Here is a 20,017-nt window from a genome sequence, read left to right on the forward strand (position 1 = left end):
TTCTCAGCCAGTTGTCTCGGCGCATAATTTCTGAAAGGCAGCCATATCCCCTATTTCGAATTCTCAATAACTACTTCTCAAAAGCCTACCTTCTCTCAATTCAAAATTGAACACTTTTAATACATTTATTCACACATAAATATAGTAATGAATAATGTTTCTATTGATCATCAGCGCTCGTTCCACGTGCTCATATCAAAACAAATGAAAACTTGTTACAGAAAATAAACTGTACAACAAAGACCAGCCTAGGTTGCTTTGAAATACAACACCATTTCTACACATTTTGTTAGTAGGGTCATTCGTATGAAACAATGGCTTGTATCACGGGTAACTGCTTTGCGTCAAGAATTCTATTCAAACTGCAACGTGGTTAAAATATAGTTTACGATTGTTGGAGTGTCGTGTTTGGGTTCAGTAACATCCTATTCCTTTGTTAGGCGACCCTTGCCTTACATTTGTATTATACTTTCGCCATTACGCGATATGTTGGTTAACACCTTCATTCGTTGCATAGTTCACCGAAATGCTTCGCGCCCGGGCTCCAATATACATACCCACTGGTAATATTGAAAATTTGGCAATATCATTGGCCTAAAACGACCTAATTAAAAATGCATGAGAATGAAAACGTATAGTGAAGCCAAAAAATAATCGTTTCTTGTAACATCATGTTTATCAATATGCAGAGAATCATAACCCCTGTTTTCTTTGACATTCCTATCGCCTTCTTGAGTGTTGCTACAGTGAATATTCATGAGAAAATATCCCGAAGAGAATACCTACCATGAACACTTCTTCAACGTATAGAGTACAGCTGCAGTAGATTATTACAGATAGATTTCAGCATGCATGCATTAAGTCTGATCGGTAATATCCAAACCGGTGAATATATCTGAATCGCGAAACAAAATTGAAGGATTTGAAAATGATCCATACATAAAATAGTTTGTATAACACGTTTATTGTTGCTGTTGAATTTTAAAGTTCCTGCTCATAGAATATGTGCCCTTTATCAATATCCATACAACTGCGGTTTGTTTCCCGATGTGCTAATACAAATAAGATAATAGATATTTTATTCGACTGTCTCCCCAAAAATAAGATCTTCTCACAGCTGCATATGAGTTACATACCATAGAATAGAGTATCCCCCCCCCCCCCCCAAAAAAAAAAAGAATAAATTAAAAAAAAAACAGAACTAAGAACATTTGGAAAAAAGACTATGGGTTCTGTTTTTTGGGGATTCACCCTCTCTTATATCGCGTAGCACTGCTCCTGATATGCAATTCAACCGACATCCAATCCGCAAAGTTGATCTCCTTCATCTCCAGTTACTACTGATCATTAACATGTTTGGGGCCGTTGCATACAGGATGAAATAGGTACATTCAACAACTAGATAGATATGTTTAAAAACTCGACGATCATAGAATTCAGTCTTGATCAAATATATATTATATTTCATGATATCACAGTGATAATTGCAAACAATATAAGCTATCATCTCTACATCCAACCATAATTTTCAACGTCTTATCGTTTGCTTCAATGTGAGACTTGCGAAGCACCACTACAGGTGATGAAAACACTGCTTTAGGTAAAATGTGCTTGGAAATAACGTCGCCATTATGTTGATCTAACACGTAAACGTGGCCGGAAGTTGAAGCAAAAACGATGATGTTCTAAAAAGAATTGATTCCAATATGAGTAGAATGAAATTTACATTTATATCAACTATCGCAGTAATGTCCGATTGACGATTGTTCATCTAAACACACTTGTCGACAAGAACTGTAATAGTTTGCGGTTTGCAAATTCAAATCCAGTGTTTACAACTATATGTCGGAGTGGTGGACTTATTGCCGTTGTAAGGCTTTCGAGCTAAAGCTTTTTCCGCAAAATTTACAAGATACAGATAAGAGGCTTTGGTTTGGAATATATTTGAGCTGTCTTTTATATTCTTCGAGATGAATATGCAGAAAAAAGCAACCCAGAGATGATACAAAAAGAAAAAACTGATTGCAGAATCATGAGAGCATATAAAAAGCCTTAATTAAGTAAGGTACATAATTCAAATTACAAAGGATTACCAAAAGAAGTGATTTACTCAAAAGTATTAAATAAAATCACACCCACCGAGTATCATGAAATAGGAAAAACAAGTGAAACTTAGGATAAATAAGTAAACAAAAAAAGAGAAAAACTAGGAAAGAATCTACTCACTTTTAAAATTTCCTTGAAGTATACAACGAATGGTGTTGAATACACTGGTGATTTGTCAGAAGATCTTGTTGACCAAACAAGAGATCCATCATTTGAGTTGATATTATACAAATAACCGTCATGTGAGCCAACAGCTATCGATCGCCCGTCTTCCGAAAAACATGGGGATGAAAATATTGGACATTCAGTTTGAAAGGACCATAACTGTAAAAGAGTAAATACCTAATTTATAACGACATATATTCTCTTAAGAGAATTGCTCAAAGCATGGCCAAACACCCACTCAGATATATATCAGATTGCTCTCTGAGCGAAGTTAAGGGCGACAACTAAAATCCATGAGCTACTGAGACTATATCATTATGATGTACGCGTCAGTAATTGACGTGGAACTTAAAGCAGTTCAGTTCATTCATGTCAATATAATCAGCAACACAGTCACTCTGTTTGAAAAACAAAGTTGGGAAATCTCAGAAAAACACAGTACATAATACTTCCTGTATAATAAACACATCGACTCAACATTTCGTTCACAGGAAAGAATTTGCCGGTCGGACGCCGAACATATTCGATATTTATTTTTGCATTCGGTCTAGGTCTAGGAGGTTCAATTCGTTCACATGATCACCTATCCTAGATGTTGCCTTTGCATAAATGAACAATTGCAAATATGGTTATCTTGAAGATATTCAATGAATATTAGGAACGATGTAGGTCCAATAATTGAGCCCCGAGGGACTCCAGAAAAAAACTGGATATGTCAGGGAGCGTTTATCATCAAGAACAACGTCGATTTTGCGATAACATGTTATCGAATATGAAAAAAATACATAGTATTTGAGGTACCGGTATATCAACTCGTTTACAGTCAATTCTGTTTCAATAATCTTGCCGTCTGCGGCAAAAACATTTTCAAACTTTTCCACAAACGTTATAAAATTTCTGCACCTAGTCAGTTTTGATGTAAAAGCACTTGGAATATCAGTCAGTACTTGTGTTATAATGATAAAATACAATAAAGCCAGATGGCGCCAACTCCAATGCGTTGGGATATCATATTATTTTTGTCCGGAAAACATAGTATCATTTTATATCTTAACACCCAGTTCATAAATTATTCATATAATACAGTGATAATCTGAAGAGCTCTAATATTCAGTTGAGATAATATTTCAAGATATCAGGGACATAAAAATAAAATTGCAAAACTAGTGATACTTTCAAATCCAGCATACCTTTTCTCCTGTGATTATATCAAAGAAATAAACAATGCAGTCAACACATCCAACACAGACTCCATACTCATTCACAGAAGGTGATGAAAATACAGGTTTCCCAACATTATATTTCCAAATTGACTTCCCATCTACAGCTGAGAGAGACAAAACTTTGCCTCCAAGTGTTGCAATGATGACCACAGCAAATGACTGAAAACACAAATATGTATGTATGTGTGATTATTTGCCTCAAAAAGTTAACAGTATCTGCATAATAATTAAACAGTATAGCAGAGACAGGATACATGTTCAAGACCTCACTGTCTTGAGACACAGTTGTGTGACAAGTATAACAGCAGTTCAGCCTAGAGTCGAAACCTGTTAAGCATCATCATAAGAAGACATTGACTAAGAAATGACCACTGAATAGAACAGATTTTTTGTCTCTGAAAACAACTTTTTAAAGCGAATATTTTATTTTCATTATTTATTATCGTTCTCAGTAAAATTGTACAATGAATTTTCACAATGAAATTGAGAAAGAGAATTTAGTGACATTTATTCAAGTAATTCAAAAAAGTTTGTAAGGCCAAGGTTTTCAGATTAAAACTATTTTTGTACAGAAGTATCCCCGGGATAAGATGCCAGTGGCTTAGAAATAAAACACACAAAAAATTAAATTGATTCACCTGTTTGGGTGCCTGGTATGTAACAGGAGAAGAAAACACAGAACCTCCATCACAATTAATTTTCCATTGACATTTTCTTGTCTGTTTGATATACCAAAACATGAAAATTAATCTTACAAGTCTGTGTTATTTTCTCATTTGAAAGATTTTGATTTTAAAACATGTAATTATATTCATCCATAGACAGTCAAAATATCCAAAGTCTATTCAGTTACCAAATGGAAAACCTATCTGGAACACAATTTACTGTAATAAAAATATTTTATTATAAAATTATTATTATTTTAAGTAAAATATAACTGGCCTGATTATTCCCGAATCAAGCCCAGATCCAGATTATTGTCCAGGAGGCCAAACCTTGTGGTTAGCCAAATTATTAAATTGTGTCAATTTTTTCCCCTGCCAGCCGAATATAAAATCCTATGCTTTATGAATATCTAACAGAATAACATCAAAAATGAGCTAAGACACCGAAAAAAATATAAAGACATACTTCAATATCTAATGAATATAAAAATCCATCATGCGACCCAACATAAACAAATGATGTTCCTTCCAACCAACAAGGAGATGATTTAACATGAGATCCAGTTTGAAATTTCCATGAAATCTGCATTAATAAAAAAAAAACCACAGATTAATACCAATTTGTCATATGCATGTAATTAATGAAAAGTATGAAGCATTGTATCATCTGTTATACTGAATTCCTAAATACCCTTTTAGAACATGTAATGTAACTTCTTTATTACAAAACCATTGAATATTACGGTATATGTGTGGGTGTGATTGCTTGTCTATTACTTCTCATGTCAATTGGTTAGTCAGTGTTGGATTGGTCAAACTCCGTCATATTATTGCGTAGGGTATATTTCTATGCGAGTTATTATTGAAGAACAATTGTACTATAATTTAAATGTAAAGCTTATATTTGGATATAAAGGAAAAATACTATATTTTTGAGCAAAACTCAACAGACCAAAATCAATATTTTCAACACTGATCCAACAAAAGAAATAGAAAATATTTATTCACTATAATCCCAGCAATTAACTTACTTCACCACATAAAGCTTCAAAGAAATAAATGCAACCATCATTACAACCAACACAGACGACTCCTTCATTGTTGACTGGTACTAGACAAGCAGATGATTCTATTCTGTCAGGTAATTCATGATTCCATACGCTGCTGCCAGTTCTCAAAGAAACAGCAGAAAATAAATGGCTGTGAGATCCTGAACATAAATATAACAATAACGTGTGAGATGATTAATAAACAATACAAATTAGAATTTTCTTAACATCAAATAACTTACCCAATTACGCAACAAAATAGGTAGGAATGCTCAAAACGAATAAAATACCCCAATGCATTGTAAAAAAGTTACAGTTGATATAGTAAATATACAGTATTTGAGAAAGGATTTAAAATATTTATATTTGAAGATTAATTTTTATCAACATTTGACATCTGATGATCAGACAAAAAACAGACATTGTTTGATTTATGATATTTTTCAAATCAGTTTTAATAACTATTCTACATTACTAAATTTCATGGATTTACATGAGCTTTCGCAAAATCACCCATTCAAATATTACTTCAGCATGTATTTAGAGGAGCAGATTGTTCATTTTTAACATCCTTGCTAACAAGAAATAAATTCAAGCCTTCAGTAACAGAAAACAGCAAGTTAGTTAATATCACACCTATATAACATATTCCATCCTGATATTTGTAGAAAGAAATTAATGGTGAAGCATCAATGCATTTTCCTGTATCATATTTCCAAACCAATTTCATTTTGTGAAGAACATTATGTTGTGCAGGAAGTGTATTCAATGTTGAAACACTATTCTTGTTTTTAGCAACATGGTATAATCTTCGTCCTCTACCGATAGCAACAACCTCCATTTCTGAACTATTGAGGTGATTTATTGCAGGATTGTTTGTGTCTGTCAATGTTGTTTTCCGTTTTTTAGATTGTGATTCCAAGCAAGAATCCTCTTTATATATTCTGAATTTTTTTGCTAATAATTCAACAAATTCTTTTATTATGTGATTGTGTAGTATAGACATAATATTAGGTTCAACTTTAAAAATAGGAGCTCCAAGAAATGTTTCCAGGCAGTTGAGAAACAAAACTTCAGCAAAAGAATCCCCACCCAGTTGCACAAAACTTTTTTCAGAATACTTCTGAATATTGTCAATTTTGGTCATATCTTTGCGAAGGACTATCGGCAATATTGAAATAACTGCTTCATTTATAATTTCCTTTGTAATGGTTGTGACTTTTTCATGTTGTTTTGCAATATATAATCTTTTCAATTCATTTTCGTCAATTTTTCCATGCAACGTTATTGGAACCATATCAATTGCAATAATTTTGTCTGGCATGAGGAAGGGTTCAAGTTCCAGTGTCAACTTTTGGAAACATTCATATGTCCATCTCTTCATATCTTGAGAACTACTATCAAAAATCATTTTTGACTGACTACTTTTTGAAGTTTTAAGAGGTGAGATGAAAGCAACTATCTGTACCCCTTTTATGTTGTCGCAAATTGGCAATACATGACAAACTGTGCTGTTTACAATGCGACATATTGTTTTAGACATGCTCAACAAGTTCAATTTCTTCCCATTTCTCTTCACCATAGAGTCACATCTTCCAACAAAAGACAATTTCAAAGTTTTGTCATTCTGTATAGTAGCATTAACAATATCTCCAGTGTCTTTGAATTCATGATCTTTTTCACCCAATATATGACAAAATCGATCTTTACCTCCTATAAACAACTTCCCGCAAATTGTTATACCTTTATCTGCACCACTTTGATGGTTAGATTGTTGATATGAATAAGACTTATCGAAATTTGATTCAAAAAGATTGCAATCTGGAGTCTTTGGCGAAGAAATTGTACACAAAACCGTATTTGTTGTTTCATCTCTTACTTCAAAAAATGTTTTCCATAATGGAATTCCTATTGGAATTGCAGAATCATCAGCTGATAAAATATCACTTTCTAAGATTTGATGTATGGATGCCCATGATGAGACTTCAGTAATACCATATATATTAAAAAATTTACATTGAATATTTATTGCATCAGGGTTTATCCATTCTCTCAAACTTTTGCAAGATGGACAAGATTCACCCCCTAAAGTCATATATTTCAAACTTGCGGTTTCACTAAACACAACAGTTCTTAAATCATCAATATGGAATCTTCTCATCAAAGAAGGTGTTGCCTGAAGAATGGTAATCTTCGCTTTTTTGAATAAAACATTTATTAACTCAGAAGGTTGCGATTTGATCATTTCAGAGGGTATTATTAAAGTCGCACAATTCGATAATGTAATGAACATTTCTACTATACTTGCGTCAAACGTTGGAGGTGAAACCATAGCAACTTTACTTGATTTATCGATATGAAACAATTTTGCTAAATGCACAATGTTTGAAACAATGCATTTATGAGGTACTGTGATTATTTTTGGCACACCAGTCGTTCCAGATGTATGAACAATATAAGAAATATTTGACATATTAAGATCAATTCCTCTGATTTGCGAGCTTTCGGCTATCTTAAACAGAATTAAGTGTTTGAGATAAATTTCTGTTGATGCATATTTCATGAAGTCTGTGTTTATTTCGATAAATCTACCAAATTTTTCTTCCACTGTCTTTTGTTGTCTTGAATGTACAATCAAATACTTCATTCCTGCTTTGTTTATCATCCTTGTGAAAAAATCTGTCGAAATCTTCACATCCAGAGGGGCGAAGATACATTGGGTTTTCATGATTCCAAGTATGGAAATAACCAACTCTAAACATGGCTGTACGAATAGTCCAATAACACAATTTGACGAGCAAGTTACAGACTGAAGAATTTGACTCAGTCGGTTGTATGCAATCTTTAATTCTTCATAAGTTATTGACTTCTTTTTAATTTCTTGACTTCCGTTGTTATATTGTTCCACATAGTACTCAACAGCAGTTTGTAAAGGAGAGGTATCAAATAAAAATTCACAAAGGTTCAGAAGACTAACATTGTCTGCAAGCCCGGCATTATAATTTTGCATTTTACTTATACATATAGTCACACTGTGAAACGAAATTTGACAAGCTCAAAACAAAGAAATTGGGAAAAAAAAAGAAGATTTTAAATCACGAAACAAGAATGCTACCAAAGAATAGATCTGACATCATATTTTGACAGTTTTCCCCTTCTCCACAAATAATGATTCAATTAATTGTTCATACAAATCAGAATAAAAATTGAAAGTATTATTGGCAATCAATCCATTCAAATACCTTTTACAGAGCTTTATAGAAGTAGAACTTCGGTTAAACAAAGGAGTGAAACTTATATATTTATTTTTCTAATACCATATCTTTTGAACATTTCTAATTAAAAATTCGGAACTCCTGTAATATGAATCAAGAAGGCGGACACCAGAATGTAGTATGTGTACTAGGTTAAGGTTAGGCCATAATTTCAGATACAAATACTACGGGAGTCACTTGGCTAGTCTCTGAACTGGTAATAAAACTAAAATAAAGAAAATTGGAATAAAAGTATGGCCTAACCCTAACCTGGTACACATACTACGTTCCGGTGCCCGCCATCTTGGTTCACATACTAGGGGAGACCGTAAGTTCTGCTAAAATATAATTGTATTGATTGCATGACAAAATTATGATTAAGTCAAAGTTTGGCATTAGCAAAAATAAATATTAATCGAGAAATCAATACCAAAAATCAGCAATTAGAAATATTCTGAAGAAGTCTGTTTTGGGTAATTGAACTAGTGTTAAAAAATTACACCATCAGCCAGTTTTTGTGATTTCATGATTGATTAACAATAATCAATTCATGAAATAATACATATTTTCTTGTTTCCAATTTTTCATCTTTTGTCGTAAAATGTCTTTCGTAATGTCATTGGAAAATATATGATCGATAGATTCAAACGATAAATTGTAAATATCTTCTGAAGACATTCCACCATTTTGAGCTGCAATGAGATATTCATTTGATAGTGTGGTGCTGAAAACACCCTTGTCATCAGTGCATATAACTACAGGTTGTTTGTCTTTTAACCACTTGTGCATATGATGATGATCTTCAGCATAACTTTCCACTGTCCCACCCTTTACATTCGATGTCAAACAAATTTCAAATGGTATTCTAAAATCAGATAATGAAAATACCTGTAAATGTATGAATGCCTGTAACTTAAACCTAGGGCTGGGAATAGTTATCTGGTAAAGTGTTTTTAAACTTTCAATGATTGCTACAATTAATTTTGACCACTAACTAGCATTATACTCTCCTCTTTCAATATACATTCCCTTAGGAAAAATAATTCGCACATATTTTACCTTGTGGTTTTTCATTAAACATGATATCACTTATCTCTTCGATTTAGGCAAACACCAAGAAAATATAACAACTTGTTAATCATAGTAATATTGTAATGAGTAGTTTATCGTTTCCAAATTGCCTCTCACTCATTAAATATTCAAATTGGTTGGCATTTTTTGTAGTTTATGTGGAAATGCTTTAGAATTGTAACATTAGAGGCCTAATTTTTCCATTACAAAGCACAAATTTAGGCAGTGTCATTTTATGCTGCACCTCTGACATAATAAAAACAGTAGTTAATTTTTTACCTGGTCAAATTTGTGTGGTTAAAGATCAAAGCTTCTCACTGAAATTCTTAGCTTTATATAAAGCACATATCTTTGTACAATCATGACTTTACTACATGTATTTTTATGAGGTGCTTTCATTTTAAACAGTCAACCAATGACATATATGTAAAGAGTTTTGTAAAGTATGTAAAGAAACTTTCCCAATCTCGCATTGCCCATCTACGTATGTATTACCCCCTGGGTGAGGTGCATGGGGTTTTAAACTAGAGGTTTATAACCTGAGATGCCAACTCTTCCAACTACTTTGCTTATCACTATTTTATTGAATTTTCAAATTAGATAAATAATATTTCAAGTAAAGTAAAACCTTCTCTTCAGCACCAAGTTCCTGCATTCTTCATTTTCGTACAAGAAGGTACCATGACCAATGCGATCAGGTGGCAATCCTAAAAGTTTTATATTTTCATCATCAAGTCCATTAATTTCGGCCATATGTAAAGATAATTTCAGTCCTGCTGATTTTGCATCCTCCAATAATGGAAAATAATCTTCTGCATTACCAACATGAGGATCTCCACTCAGATCAATACCTGCAAAATGAATTTCCATAGCGAGAATATTAAATATTGGTACTTCTAGGATAACACTCCTGACATGAAGGAAGAGTGCTTCATTACATATAATAGAAAACTAAAACTAGTATGAAAAAATAAATTCAGTTATCAATTCGCCAATTTAAAAATAAGCAGATGCCATCAGCTGCTTTGATTTGATTTCAATTACCATCACCACCATTACAAGTCTGTAGTTACTCAGGCTTCAACTTCCCACTCTGGAGTTGAAAATTGAAATTATGACTCTGGCTGCGACTCCAATATTCGTAAAAATATTATAAAATGCGATTCAATAGTCCAAATGTGAAACACCCCACATATATTTATAGCTATATTTCTTTGAATTTGAACAGGAAAATTCAGAAAAGTTGCAAGAGTACTAATCCATATGTTTACACTTCTTATGAAGTCTTTCTAGTAACAAAAATTGATTATTCATTTTTTGAGATGGTTAGACCAACCAAAAAAATATGTCGAACACATTATTGCCTCTGTTAATTATCTAAATGGGTATAATCAGTCATGAAATTCATGGGCATGGTTCAAGCTTTAGATTTATTAATGTTGTTAGCATTGCAGGCTAAACCTCACTGGTTCAAATCCAACGCCTGCTACAACTACACCCGGCTTGAAATAAATTGGGTAGGCAATGTCGTACAGGAAAGATTCCGGTTCTTTCAAAAGTAGTAGCTCATTAAATATCGGTGACAGCTTAGTTAGTGCTTAGTTAGTCTTATTATATTATATTATTTATATTCATATTCTATAGCCTCACCTACAACAACATTATTTGACCTATTGAAATATTCTTTTGCCAATTCTAGATTTTCCTTTGCTTCCACCACTCCACGCCTTCTATCGATTGAAACCAGAAATTTTACAATGATGGATTCATTATTTTTTTGTTGATATTCATTAATACCTAAATGAAGTATCATTAATTATTTAGAAATATGTTTAGCTTATTAAAGTGAAGCACAAATAAAAAAAAGGGACTATAGACAAACAGCTTCAGCCAGTATCCTAGGGAAGCTGGTTCAAAAAAAGTACTTTACATGAAAAGGTACTAAGCAAAAACAATGATAATAAGATTCTCCGACGGGGATGGCACCTTGCTAGTCCACAGAGAACAAGAATGATATTTTGCTTACCAGTCAAAATAGCTTCTATATAATTTCTTTTGGTCAATCCAGTTTCTAGATTATTTCGTGGAGTGCTCCTCAATTCTAAATACATCACATTATCTTGTGCAAACTCATCAATCACACTTTTAGTCACTTCTGTAATTATCTGAATTAAATTGCATAAAGGTGAGTAACAGAAATGAACGATGTATTTCATCAATATTAATGTATACTTCATTCAGAATATTGTACATAAATTAGAAGGTGTGAAAATGCTACCTATAAACAAAAAAAATGATTTAAAATATTGATTCAGATCCAGATATTTTATTTTCGTCGTGCATGAAATATTGTACAAAAAAACATGAAAAAATAAATCAATCGAGAGAGAAAAATATAACAAAAATACAATATTTCAACTGCAATAGACGAAGGGCCACGAATGAACTATAAAGGAAGAACGTGCAAGAAACATGTAAGCAGATGACGTCAATAATGAAGGCAGATTTCAAGCAACCACAAGAGGGGAGGAGTTTTGGAATTATGGCTACATACATGAAATTTGGGAAACCGAATCAACCACCGTATTAGAGGTTTGGTAGAGGTAAATCATAACAAGGAAATTTAGAGCATCAAGGCATGCAAAGAATGATGGAAATATCCAATAACAATCAAAACAAATGATATGATAGATTTTCTATGATTAATACCTTGGAAATTTTTGGAAAAACGGTAGAAATGTCAAGAGATTTGATTTGCTGCAATTCATTAGTATTCGGTCTCTTGTTTTTCTATTGATAAACTTAGCAATTATTGGTGATGGTTTCTTTTTATTATTTTTTGATGATCCGTGGCAGTTCGAGATGTTGAATGATTGTAAGGAAACATCAATTTTCGATAATCAGGTTTCCACAGTTTTCACTCGTTGTATATGGTATGCTGCAGAATTGGAGCGACTTTCTTGGTCTTGCTGTCACTCTGTCAATTTCCTCCTCTAGTTCTTCCACTAGAGTTTTCGAATTAGCCACTCTTTTTTGTTTCGATTGCTAATTTGTTGAGCTCACTTTGGTTGGAAGAAAGTTCATCAATCGAAGCTCATAAAATCCTGGCTTTCCTTCATTTCATGGATCTCATTTTTAATTTGACTGAGGGATGTTACTACTGTTTTGATCTCGTTGATTGAGTCTTTCAAAGTTGTTAAAGATTCTTCTAAGCATGCACTGTTGGTGATGGCTTGTGTCGTGTCAAAAGTAGATCTTTCAAGTTGTTTTTCAATATGTTGTTCAATGATGGCAGGAATCTCAAGGCGTTAAGTCTCAAGAACTTAAGACCTCAATACAACCACATACTAAAAATTTTATTCTCACATTATACATTCTCACAAATACACACATTCAAAGTCAGTGTACTTGGTGGACAAAAAATAATTTATACCTAGTTTTTTCTAAGAAATTCAGTTATTTGGTGTTCACTACCCAATAACTGTTTTCATGATCATATTGGCTGCTTTATGTATTGCATCATTTCACATATTTACTAACACACAATTCTGCACTATAATTCATTAGCTCTTGGCAATTTAGTGGAAATATTATTTAAAAAAATAAATACATTAACAATTCCACACGAACAAACTGTAAATAAAAATCTAAAACAATCTAGGGATGGGCACTCCAGAAGATCCAATCCGGAGCATCCGATAACAGGATTCGGTTTCCGCCAGTTCGGCGCCAAGTGTCAATTTCTGTATTTCGGTTCGGGTTTCTAATTTATTAATCGATAACGAGCATTTTTTCTCACTTTCGTTCATTTTTTGCAACCTACGATTTTATCCCAATGAAATGATATAAACCAGCAGCTAGGCGTTATAAAAGTTATAATATTATTTTTGATTAATTTTGTATAATATATATTATGTATAATATTTGTGCATAATTTAAATGCTTTAATGACAGTCCTTCCATGAAAATACAAAGTTATATCGCAATCAAGGCACATTTATTTTTTCACTCCCAATTAATTATATATTTTTGAAAACCACGTCGATGATCCTATCGCCCAAGATCGACACACGTTTGGTTGAGTGCTGTGGTATTTTAGTCAGCGGTAAATCAAAAAAAGTTGCCGCATTTGGTAATAACAGTTAGTTACGGTAATTATATCTGGCCTAACTATTGCGGGGTATTATGCAAACACGTATCGAGTAGGGCCAAGTATCTCACCAGTTTACTATTGAAATATATAATGCATGTTCTAATTTGGAAAATCAGTATTTAGGGATTACATGAATTTTATACAGTTCAAGGAAAAAAAATATTGTTACAATTCTTAAATTTAATTGTCCTGAAAAACGACTGTTTGGTATCCAATGATCAGGACATTTCCAATTAAATACAAAAACAATTTTAGGACATTTACTATTTTCCTTAAATTTCAATTCAGAAATATGTGGAAATCTCACTATTTAAATAAATGAGTATAAAAATAGAATTCGGTATTCGATTAAGGTATTCTAGAACAGGGCTACTCAACTGTCGGGCCGCGGTCCGAATCCAGACCTTTCGATCATTCAATTTGGACCGTCTGCTTATTTATTTTAGCAGCATAAGCCTCTTATAAGCCTTTTATAGTTTTAGATGATTTTTGATACCATTTACATACACAACTACACAGTTTGTCGTACTGGTACCGCTGTGCGACACTTGTATCCATAATTGTGAGTTATTCATTGCTCTTGTATTTAATTTAATATTGCATTTGAAATTTTGTTTCTTTATTGAAATAATTTTTCTGTAATGTCCGGACCCCAGTAAGTTTGAAGTTTTCTTAATGGACCTTCGGTAAAAATAGTTGAGTAGCCCTGTCCTAGAATATTCTTGAATAGTAAATTATTCTACATTGCCCATCCCTGATAGCACCTCGTATAAATGTGTTTTAAGTCACCTGAGCTCTGTCTGTCAACTTTTGAATAATTTTAAACATTTCAAAACAGTCATTTAAAGTTCTTTTTGCTCCCTTCTCTATGGATGTTGAGTCTAGAATATGATATATATGGATTTTCAAATACCATAGCATGTGCTTGATTTTTAAACAAGGCTCTGTATAGGCAGTTACTGATAGTAATATATGAGAAGCAGTTATGTTGTTGATCAAGTTATTAAAAATAATATATATGTACATTCAAGATACAGTAAGATCTTGTGAAAGAGGAGAAACAGTGGTCTGTTCTTGTGGTATTGAATAAAATGTAATAATAAACAACTAGCTTTGAGTAGAATACTTCACAAATATTTAAAAAAAAATTAATGAAGAAAATGTGGAATTATATCAAAATATGAGTAAATATAGCCTAATGGCATACCAATTTTAATGTCCGAGGTTGAATTGTCTTTAAGCAGCTTATTCACAGTTACTTCACTGAGACTTCCATTCAGATGTGCATGTAATTCAATTTTAGGCAATTGAATGCAAAAATTTGACAAAATCTTCATTTTGTAATAATATTCAATATTAGCAAAAATACCTGTGAAAAAATTTGGATACATCTTTAAAAGATGATAACTGATATTCTGTACAATATATTTTCCTCTTTCATTTTTTAGTTCAGATTTCAAATGTTCTGCAGTTTTAACCAGGAATGTAGATGAAAGACGTGAAAAACAGCTAAAGTAGGAAAAAACGAACTGTGTTTCAAAGTATGGACTCGAAATATGTACATTAAATTATCCGCAATATCCTGCTGTTTTGTGTTAGTTGAATTCTGGATTTCAGATTTGCTAATTTAAGAATTCAAGATTGAAAAATATTTGCAGTTGAAAAGATGCAAATCCGAAGTTTGGAACTTAAAAGTGCCTCCAGTGATGGGCTTTTTGTTCCAAGATGCTCATAAAATTCTCATCATTTAGAGAAAAGAGAGAGAGATTTATTGCCACAAAACAAAGTCAACACTATTATAAACATAATACAATAACGAAAAAAATTTCAGCAGTAATAACAGTGCTTGATTATTGCTTTGTGCGGGTCGGTGTGCAAGATCGATTAAAGCAGGGGTGGGCAAATTAGGCACGTGGGCCGGATCCGGCCCACTTGTTTGTGCTGAAATTAGGCTATAGTTTTCATGCATAAAAATTATCGTTGAAGAGATCGGAAAAACAACAAATCGTCCGCAAATGTAAATATTGTAATTCCACACGTACTATCAGCCCTGAATATAAACATAAAACCACCTGAACAATTTCTGTACAATAATTCAAAAACGCCAGCTCCTGACATATCAGCATTTTGGTCTATATATTATATTATTATATTAAATTGATATAGCAAGACAATTATTAATTCTCGTAATAGTCTTGAACTGAATACTTTGCGCAACAGAAAAACCATCAACGGTGAAAAAGTCGGCAAAATTGGGTAATCCCGTCGACTTTTGCCATTGGAATTTCCATTTCTTATTTTGGATACAAAATAAAATCAATCAAATAACACTTGCCTCCTAAATCCCAAGTTACAGTAATTTTGTTCGTAAACGACGGGAATGCGCATCATTTATTCTCTTTGATTTGAATAATCTATTTATCAAATACGGTCATCATGACCGCAATTGTTACATTGTGCTATCTTTATTATTAACGTTATACTAGCCCATTAGCCCAGCTGTTAAGCTTTTTTTTCTATCAACTTTCTTTGCGCTGCTGCCGTTATTTGCCAGCCCCTGTAATAACGGCCCATTGATCATTGTGTCTAGAACTCTAGGTATTTGCAAATAATCGTTTCTGATCATACTGAATTTTGATCATCCGGCCCAGTAACCAAGTCTGTTATCCGCATCCGGCCCACTCAGGAAAGTAATTGCCCACCCCTGGATTAAAGTCATCCAGGCTCCCGACCCTTTTGTATATGCTGTATATAACCTCATCATGGCATAAAATAGTACTATAGGTGGATGCAAATGGGAATAAATATAAATATATAAAATAAAATAAAGAAATGAGTCAGCAATTTAATGATATTAAGAAGTTATTAAGGGCAATTATGGATTTTATAGGTCATGTATTTGTTGAAGCTGGATATGTCCAATGGAGAGATTTTCACAAAAACCTTTTTTTTTTATTGGGCACATACCGGGATCAAAAATGTAATTTAAGGATAATATCATCACAGATTCAGCAATAGAGCGAGAGCATGATATAAAAATAACGGCTTCCTCCACCATCAAGTCCATGCTTCAGAAAAGCAAATACCTAACTAATCCCATACTCGACATGGAATGGTAACCGGACGAGAGGCCGTGGTTCGCCATATGGTTAAGCCGCCAAATCGACTTTCCTCTCCCCCGGGATAAATATGTAAATCTTATCCTTATCTTATCATTTGACACCTTAATTACGGACACGGTCGAGAAGAATACAGGGAAATAATTGTAATAATCACTGAATATTGTCAGTATAGTAGCTACCAACATTCATAAGTATCTATACATAGCCTACTTGTAAACGAACTGGAAAATTATTATATGATTCACAATTAAATATACAGTTCACTTTGTTACATCTGTACATAGTGATTTTTACAATAGTCTATAAAGAGGTCATTACCGCATATTCTCGAAAGTACGCCTATCGGGCGAATAAGCCTACTCTCTGAAAACGGCCTCAAAACGGCGATTTTATGAAAATTCGCAAATAAGCCGGTCCGACGAATCGTTACACGCCATGAGCCTTAAAAAAGGCGTAGAAGGATAACAAAATTACTGTAACGCAAACATTTTCACACCTTCATCGTTTCTGCCTGTTATCGAGAGCTGTTGGTGGATTGTTACTTATAACTCTTACTTGAAATTTATGTTAATGAAGTCTATATTGCTTTTCAATGCGTGTCGAGAGTTTAAAAGTAAGTTCCTGAATCAGCATAAAACAAATTATTTTGATCGTCCACAACAGCGGTTAATTTCGTTCCATGTCTGTTTCAAGGAAAGAAATAATCTGTATTGACACATTCTCATAAATCGCTGATTCGGAAATCGCTATTAAAGGGATTTTCAAAACTCTTAGAATGAATGTCCTTTTGTGGCATATTTACAAGACCCATTCCTTATTTATCATTCGATATTGAATATAGAGTCATTACTTCAACAGCGTGAGCAATGTCATGCATGATGTACAGATAAATATTTCAATCATAACGAAGGCGATACGGCTGCCCGTAAATCGTATATAGAGGTGATTAAAAGTCGGGCGGCGTTTTTGCGTTACAGCGATAGCGCTCCAGATAATAACGTTTGACCACGGAACGGCTGGCCGTAAATCGATAACATGAGAACTAAGCATGGTTTGTAGCTGTTGGAATTACAGACAAGTCAGCATAATATCATCTTGTTACGTGATCAAAGTCATGCGCAAATGTGCCGATTTTTTGGTTTGATCTGAGTTATGCGTGAATAAGCCGGTCACCTAGTTTGGCAACCTTTTTTAAGTTTTGAACTCGGCCTATATGCGCGAATATACGGTACTTGAAATAGACAGAAATATTAATGTATGATCAACAATCAAATATACATTTCATCACTTATTACACAAGGAATTCTAACAATATGAAAGGTTATAAATTTATGAAAAGGAACCAAGGAAAAAAAGAGACAGTGATAATTTATGAATGGTTATTGCTAGTCCATTATTGCTTTCATTATACAAGGAATTCTAACAATATAAAAGGTTATAAAGTTAATTATGAGAAGGAACCAAAGAAAAAAAAGACAGTGACAATTTATGAATGTCTTATTGCTAGTCTATTATTGCTTTCAAAAGCACACCGGTACCGCGTAACGTACTAAGTTGGATTACATGAAACGTAGATTCATTTTGTACAAGTGCGTCACACTTTACAGTAAGATAATCTGCATAAATACTGTCTCACTGGTCCGATAATACTGTACATCTCAAAGCAACATCGTAAAATATCACATTGCTGCATTGCAAGTTTTGCCTCTTTTTTTATTTTTTATTATTAGTTTCCGAATTAGATCAAGATTTTTAATCATTTTTTAGAATTTTGAATATCATGATTTTAACCCTTTTCGTGCGGTGGGCACGTATACGTACCAAGGACAAAAGTCGATAGATTGCGGCGGGTACGTTGATGTACTCCACTGTTTTATTTAGCAATCGGTCGCGAACTGTTGGTCTGGTTTATCTGGGTTTTAGTTTATTGATAAGAAGTCTTCTTTGAGATTAACATAAGCGACGGTAAATCTCGCTTTCGTTTACGACGGGAATTTTATTTGCGGCGGAACAAGGGAGTGTTTTTGAAATTTATGCAAATTTTGGTGTTTTTTGAGTGGTAATAGAAGACATATTATCCCTTCCATCTAAAAAAGTATTTTGAGTTAGATCACGAAATTGCTACAGCAATATTATGCTATTGTTCGCCAACCACGAAGCGGTAACAGTACAGGATTTAGCGAATATTTCTATTTTTTATCTCGGTTTGAAGTTTCAACTCCCAAGAAAAAAAAATGCCTTTTTTCTATCAGGTTTGTGACTCATACCACCACTTTTAGAAAAAAATTTTTTTTTGATCGCCAATTGCAAGCTCTTCAAATAAGCTTTCCAACAAGCCGTCAGTGGGCAGCAGAGGATCATTAGTTTTTCGTTTGTTGATCGATTAGTTGTGGGGGTACAAATGCATAAAATCGGCGTAGCAAATACGATTATTTAATAAAAAATAAAAATCGCATGAAAAGAGTTAATTACCACCATTTAAAAAAGTCATATTGTATATACGAATTATAAAATCATACAATACCAATTTATCAATCACATATATATACATACTACATCCATGTCTATTTGAAGTTAAGTACTATAGTTGATCGGTGTCATTCTATTAATTTATAATTATATAACCATCAGTAATTAATTTGCATGAAAAAATAAAAGTTTTCAATAAATTAGATAGAAATAAGAAAAACTTCCATACCATGATTATAGCTTTTTTTACTTTCTATCCATGTTGATGATATACCGGTACCGGTACTATAAATACGGTAGATAACTTTGAAATTCAAATGAAATAACACTATACATATTTAAAGCATACCGGTAACAGATTTATCAAATAATACATTAATGGTTTCATGCTTATTATTTTCAATTTTGTTCCTTCCCCCATATATTTGATGACGGCTTTCAGCTTGAATTTGAAAATCGTTCGCATGGTTGATTGGTAAGTACCGGTACCGGTATGCCTTTCTTCAAATATAATATAATTTATGCCTCTTGAGCATATAAGTTTTGCCTCTTAAAGCAGTTTTGCAGGAGAAAATTATAAGGGGAAATCCCCGATGCAACAGCGCCTCATCTTGTCATTCAAGAAAAATCTCCCCGACCTTTAAACCGAGAAAAAGTCTCCCCATACTGTACGGTACTTTACGGTACTGTAGCGAGAGAGAGAGAGAGATTTATTTTTTTAGTCAACCAAAAATAACAGT

The 20,017-nt window shown here is 33.1% G+C and overlaps 2 protein-coding genes across 2 annotated transcripts; both read right to left on the reverse strand.

Moving 5' to 3' along the window:
* Positions 1-1,437: 1,437 nt before the first annotated feature.
* LOC120328920 (beta-alanine-activating enzyme-like) lies at positions 1,438-8,235 on the reverse strand. The gene is made up of 7 exons (XM_078117731.1): positions 5,845-8,235; positions 5,191-5,369; positions 4,626-4,742; positions 4,133-4,213; positions 3,462-3,653; positions 2,227-2,430; positions 1,438-1,685 (listed from the first exon to the last, which is right to left on the reverse strand). Exons 1-7 carry the CDS (start codon positions 8,216-8,218, stop codon positions 1,473-1,475), a joined length of 3,360 nt encoding a protein of 1,119 aa, XP_077973857.1. The 5' UTR covers positions 8,219-8,235; the 3' UTR covers positions 1,438-1,472.
* Positions 8,236-8,240: 5 nt separating this feature from the next.
* On the reverse strand, positions 8,241-15,074 carry LOC120332269 (N6-Methyl-AMP deaminase-like). The gene is made up of 6 exons (XM_039399480.2): positions 14,894-15,074; positions 14,476-14,567; positions 11,560-11,698; positions 11,184-11,330; positions 10,162-10,384; positions 8,241-9,327 (listed from the first exon to the last, which is right to left on the reverse strand). The coding sequence occupies exons 1-6, from the start codon at positions 15,021-15,023 to the stop codon at positions 9,006-9,008; spliced, it is 1,053 nt and encodes a 350-aa protein (XP_039255414.2). The 5' UTR covers positions 15,024-15,074; the 3' UTR covers positions 8,241-9,005.
* Between the last annotated feature and the right edge of the window lie 4,943 nt (positions 15,075-20,017).

This window comes from Styela clava, chromosome 11, assembly GCF_964204865.1.
Source record: "Styela clava chromosome 11, kaStyClav1.hap1.2, whole genome shotgun sequence".
Taxonomy (NCBI): domain Eukaryota; kingdom Metazoa; phylum Chordata; class Ascidiacea; order Stolidobranchia; family Styelidae; genus Styela; species Styela clava.

Coding starts and splice junctions, on each gene's coding strand:
- LOC120332269 (XM_039399480.2), bottom strand. CDS start 15,023: ATGAAGATTTTGTCAAATTTTTGCATTCAATTGCCTAAAATTGAATTA. Junction 11,699..14,475: donor AGTTGACAGACAGAGCTCAG/GTGACTTAAAAC, acceptor AATTTAATTCAG/ATAATTACAGAAGTGACTAA. Junction 10,385..11,183: donor GTCAAATAATGTTGTTGTAG/GTGAGGCTATAG, acceptor TTCATTTTGCAG/GTATTGATCTGAGTGGAGAT.
- LOC120328920 (XM_078117731.1), bottom strand. CDS start 8,218: ATGCAAAATTATAATGCCGGGCTTGCAGACAATGTTAGTCTTCTGAAC. Junction 5,370..5,844: donor GGATGGAATATGTTATATAG/GTGTGATATTAA, acceptor ATTTATGTTCAG/GATCTCACAGCCATTTATTT. Junction 4,214..4,625: donor TATATTCATTAGATATTGAA/GTATGTCTTTAT, acceptor TATATCAAACAG/ACAAGAAAATGTCAATGGAA.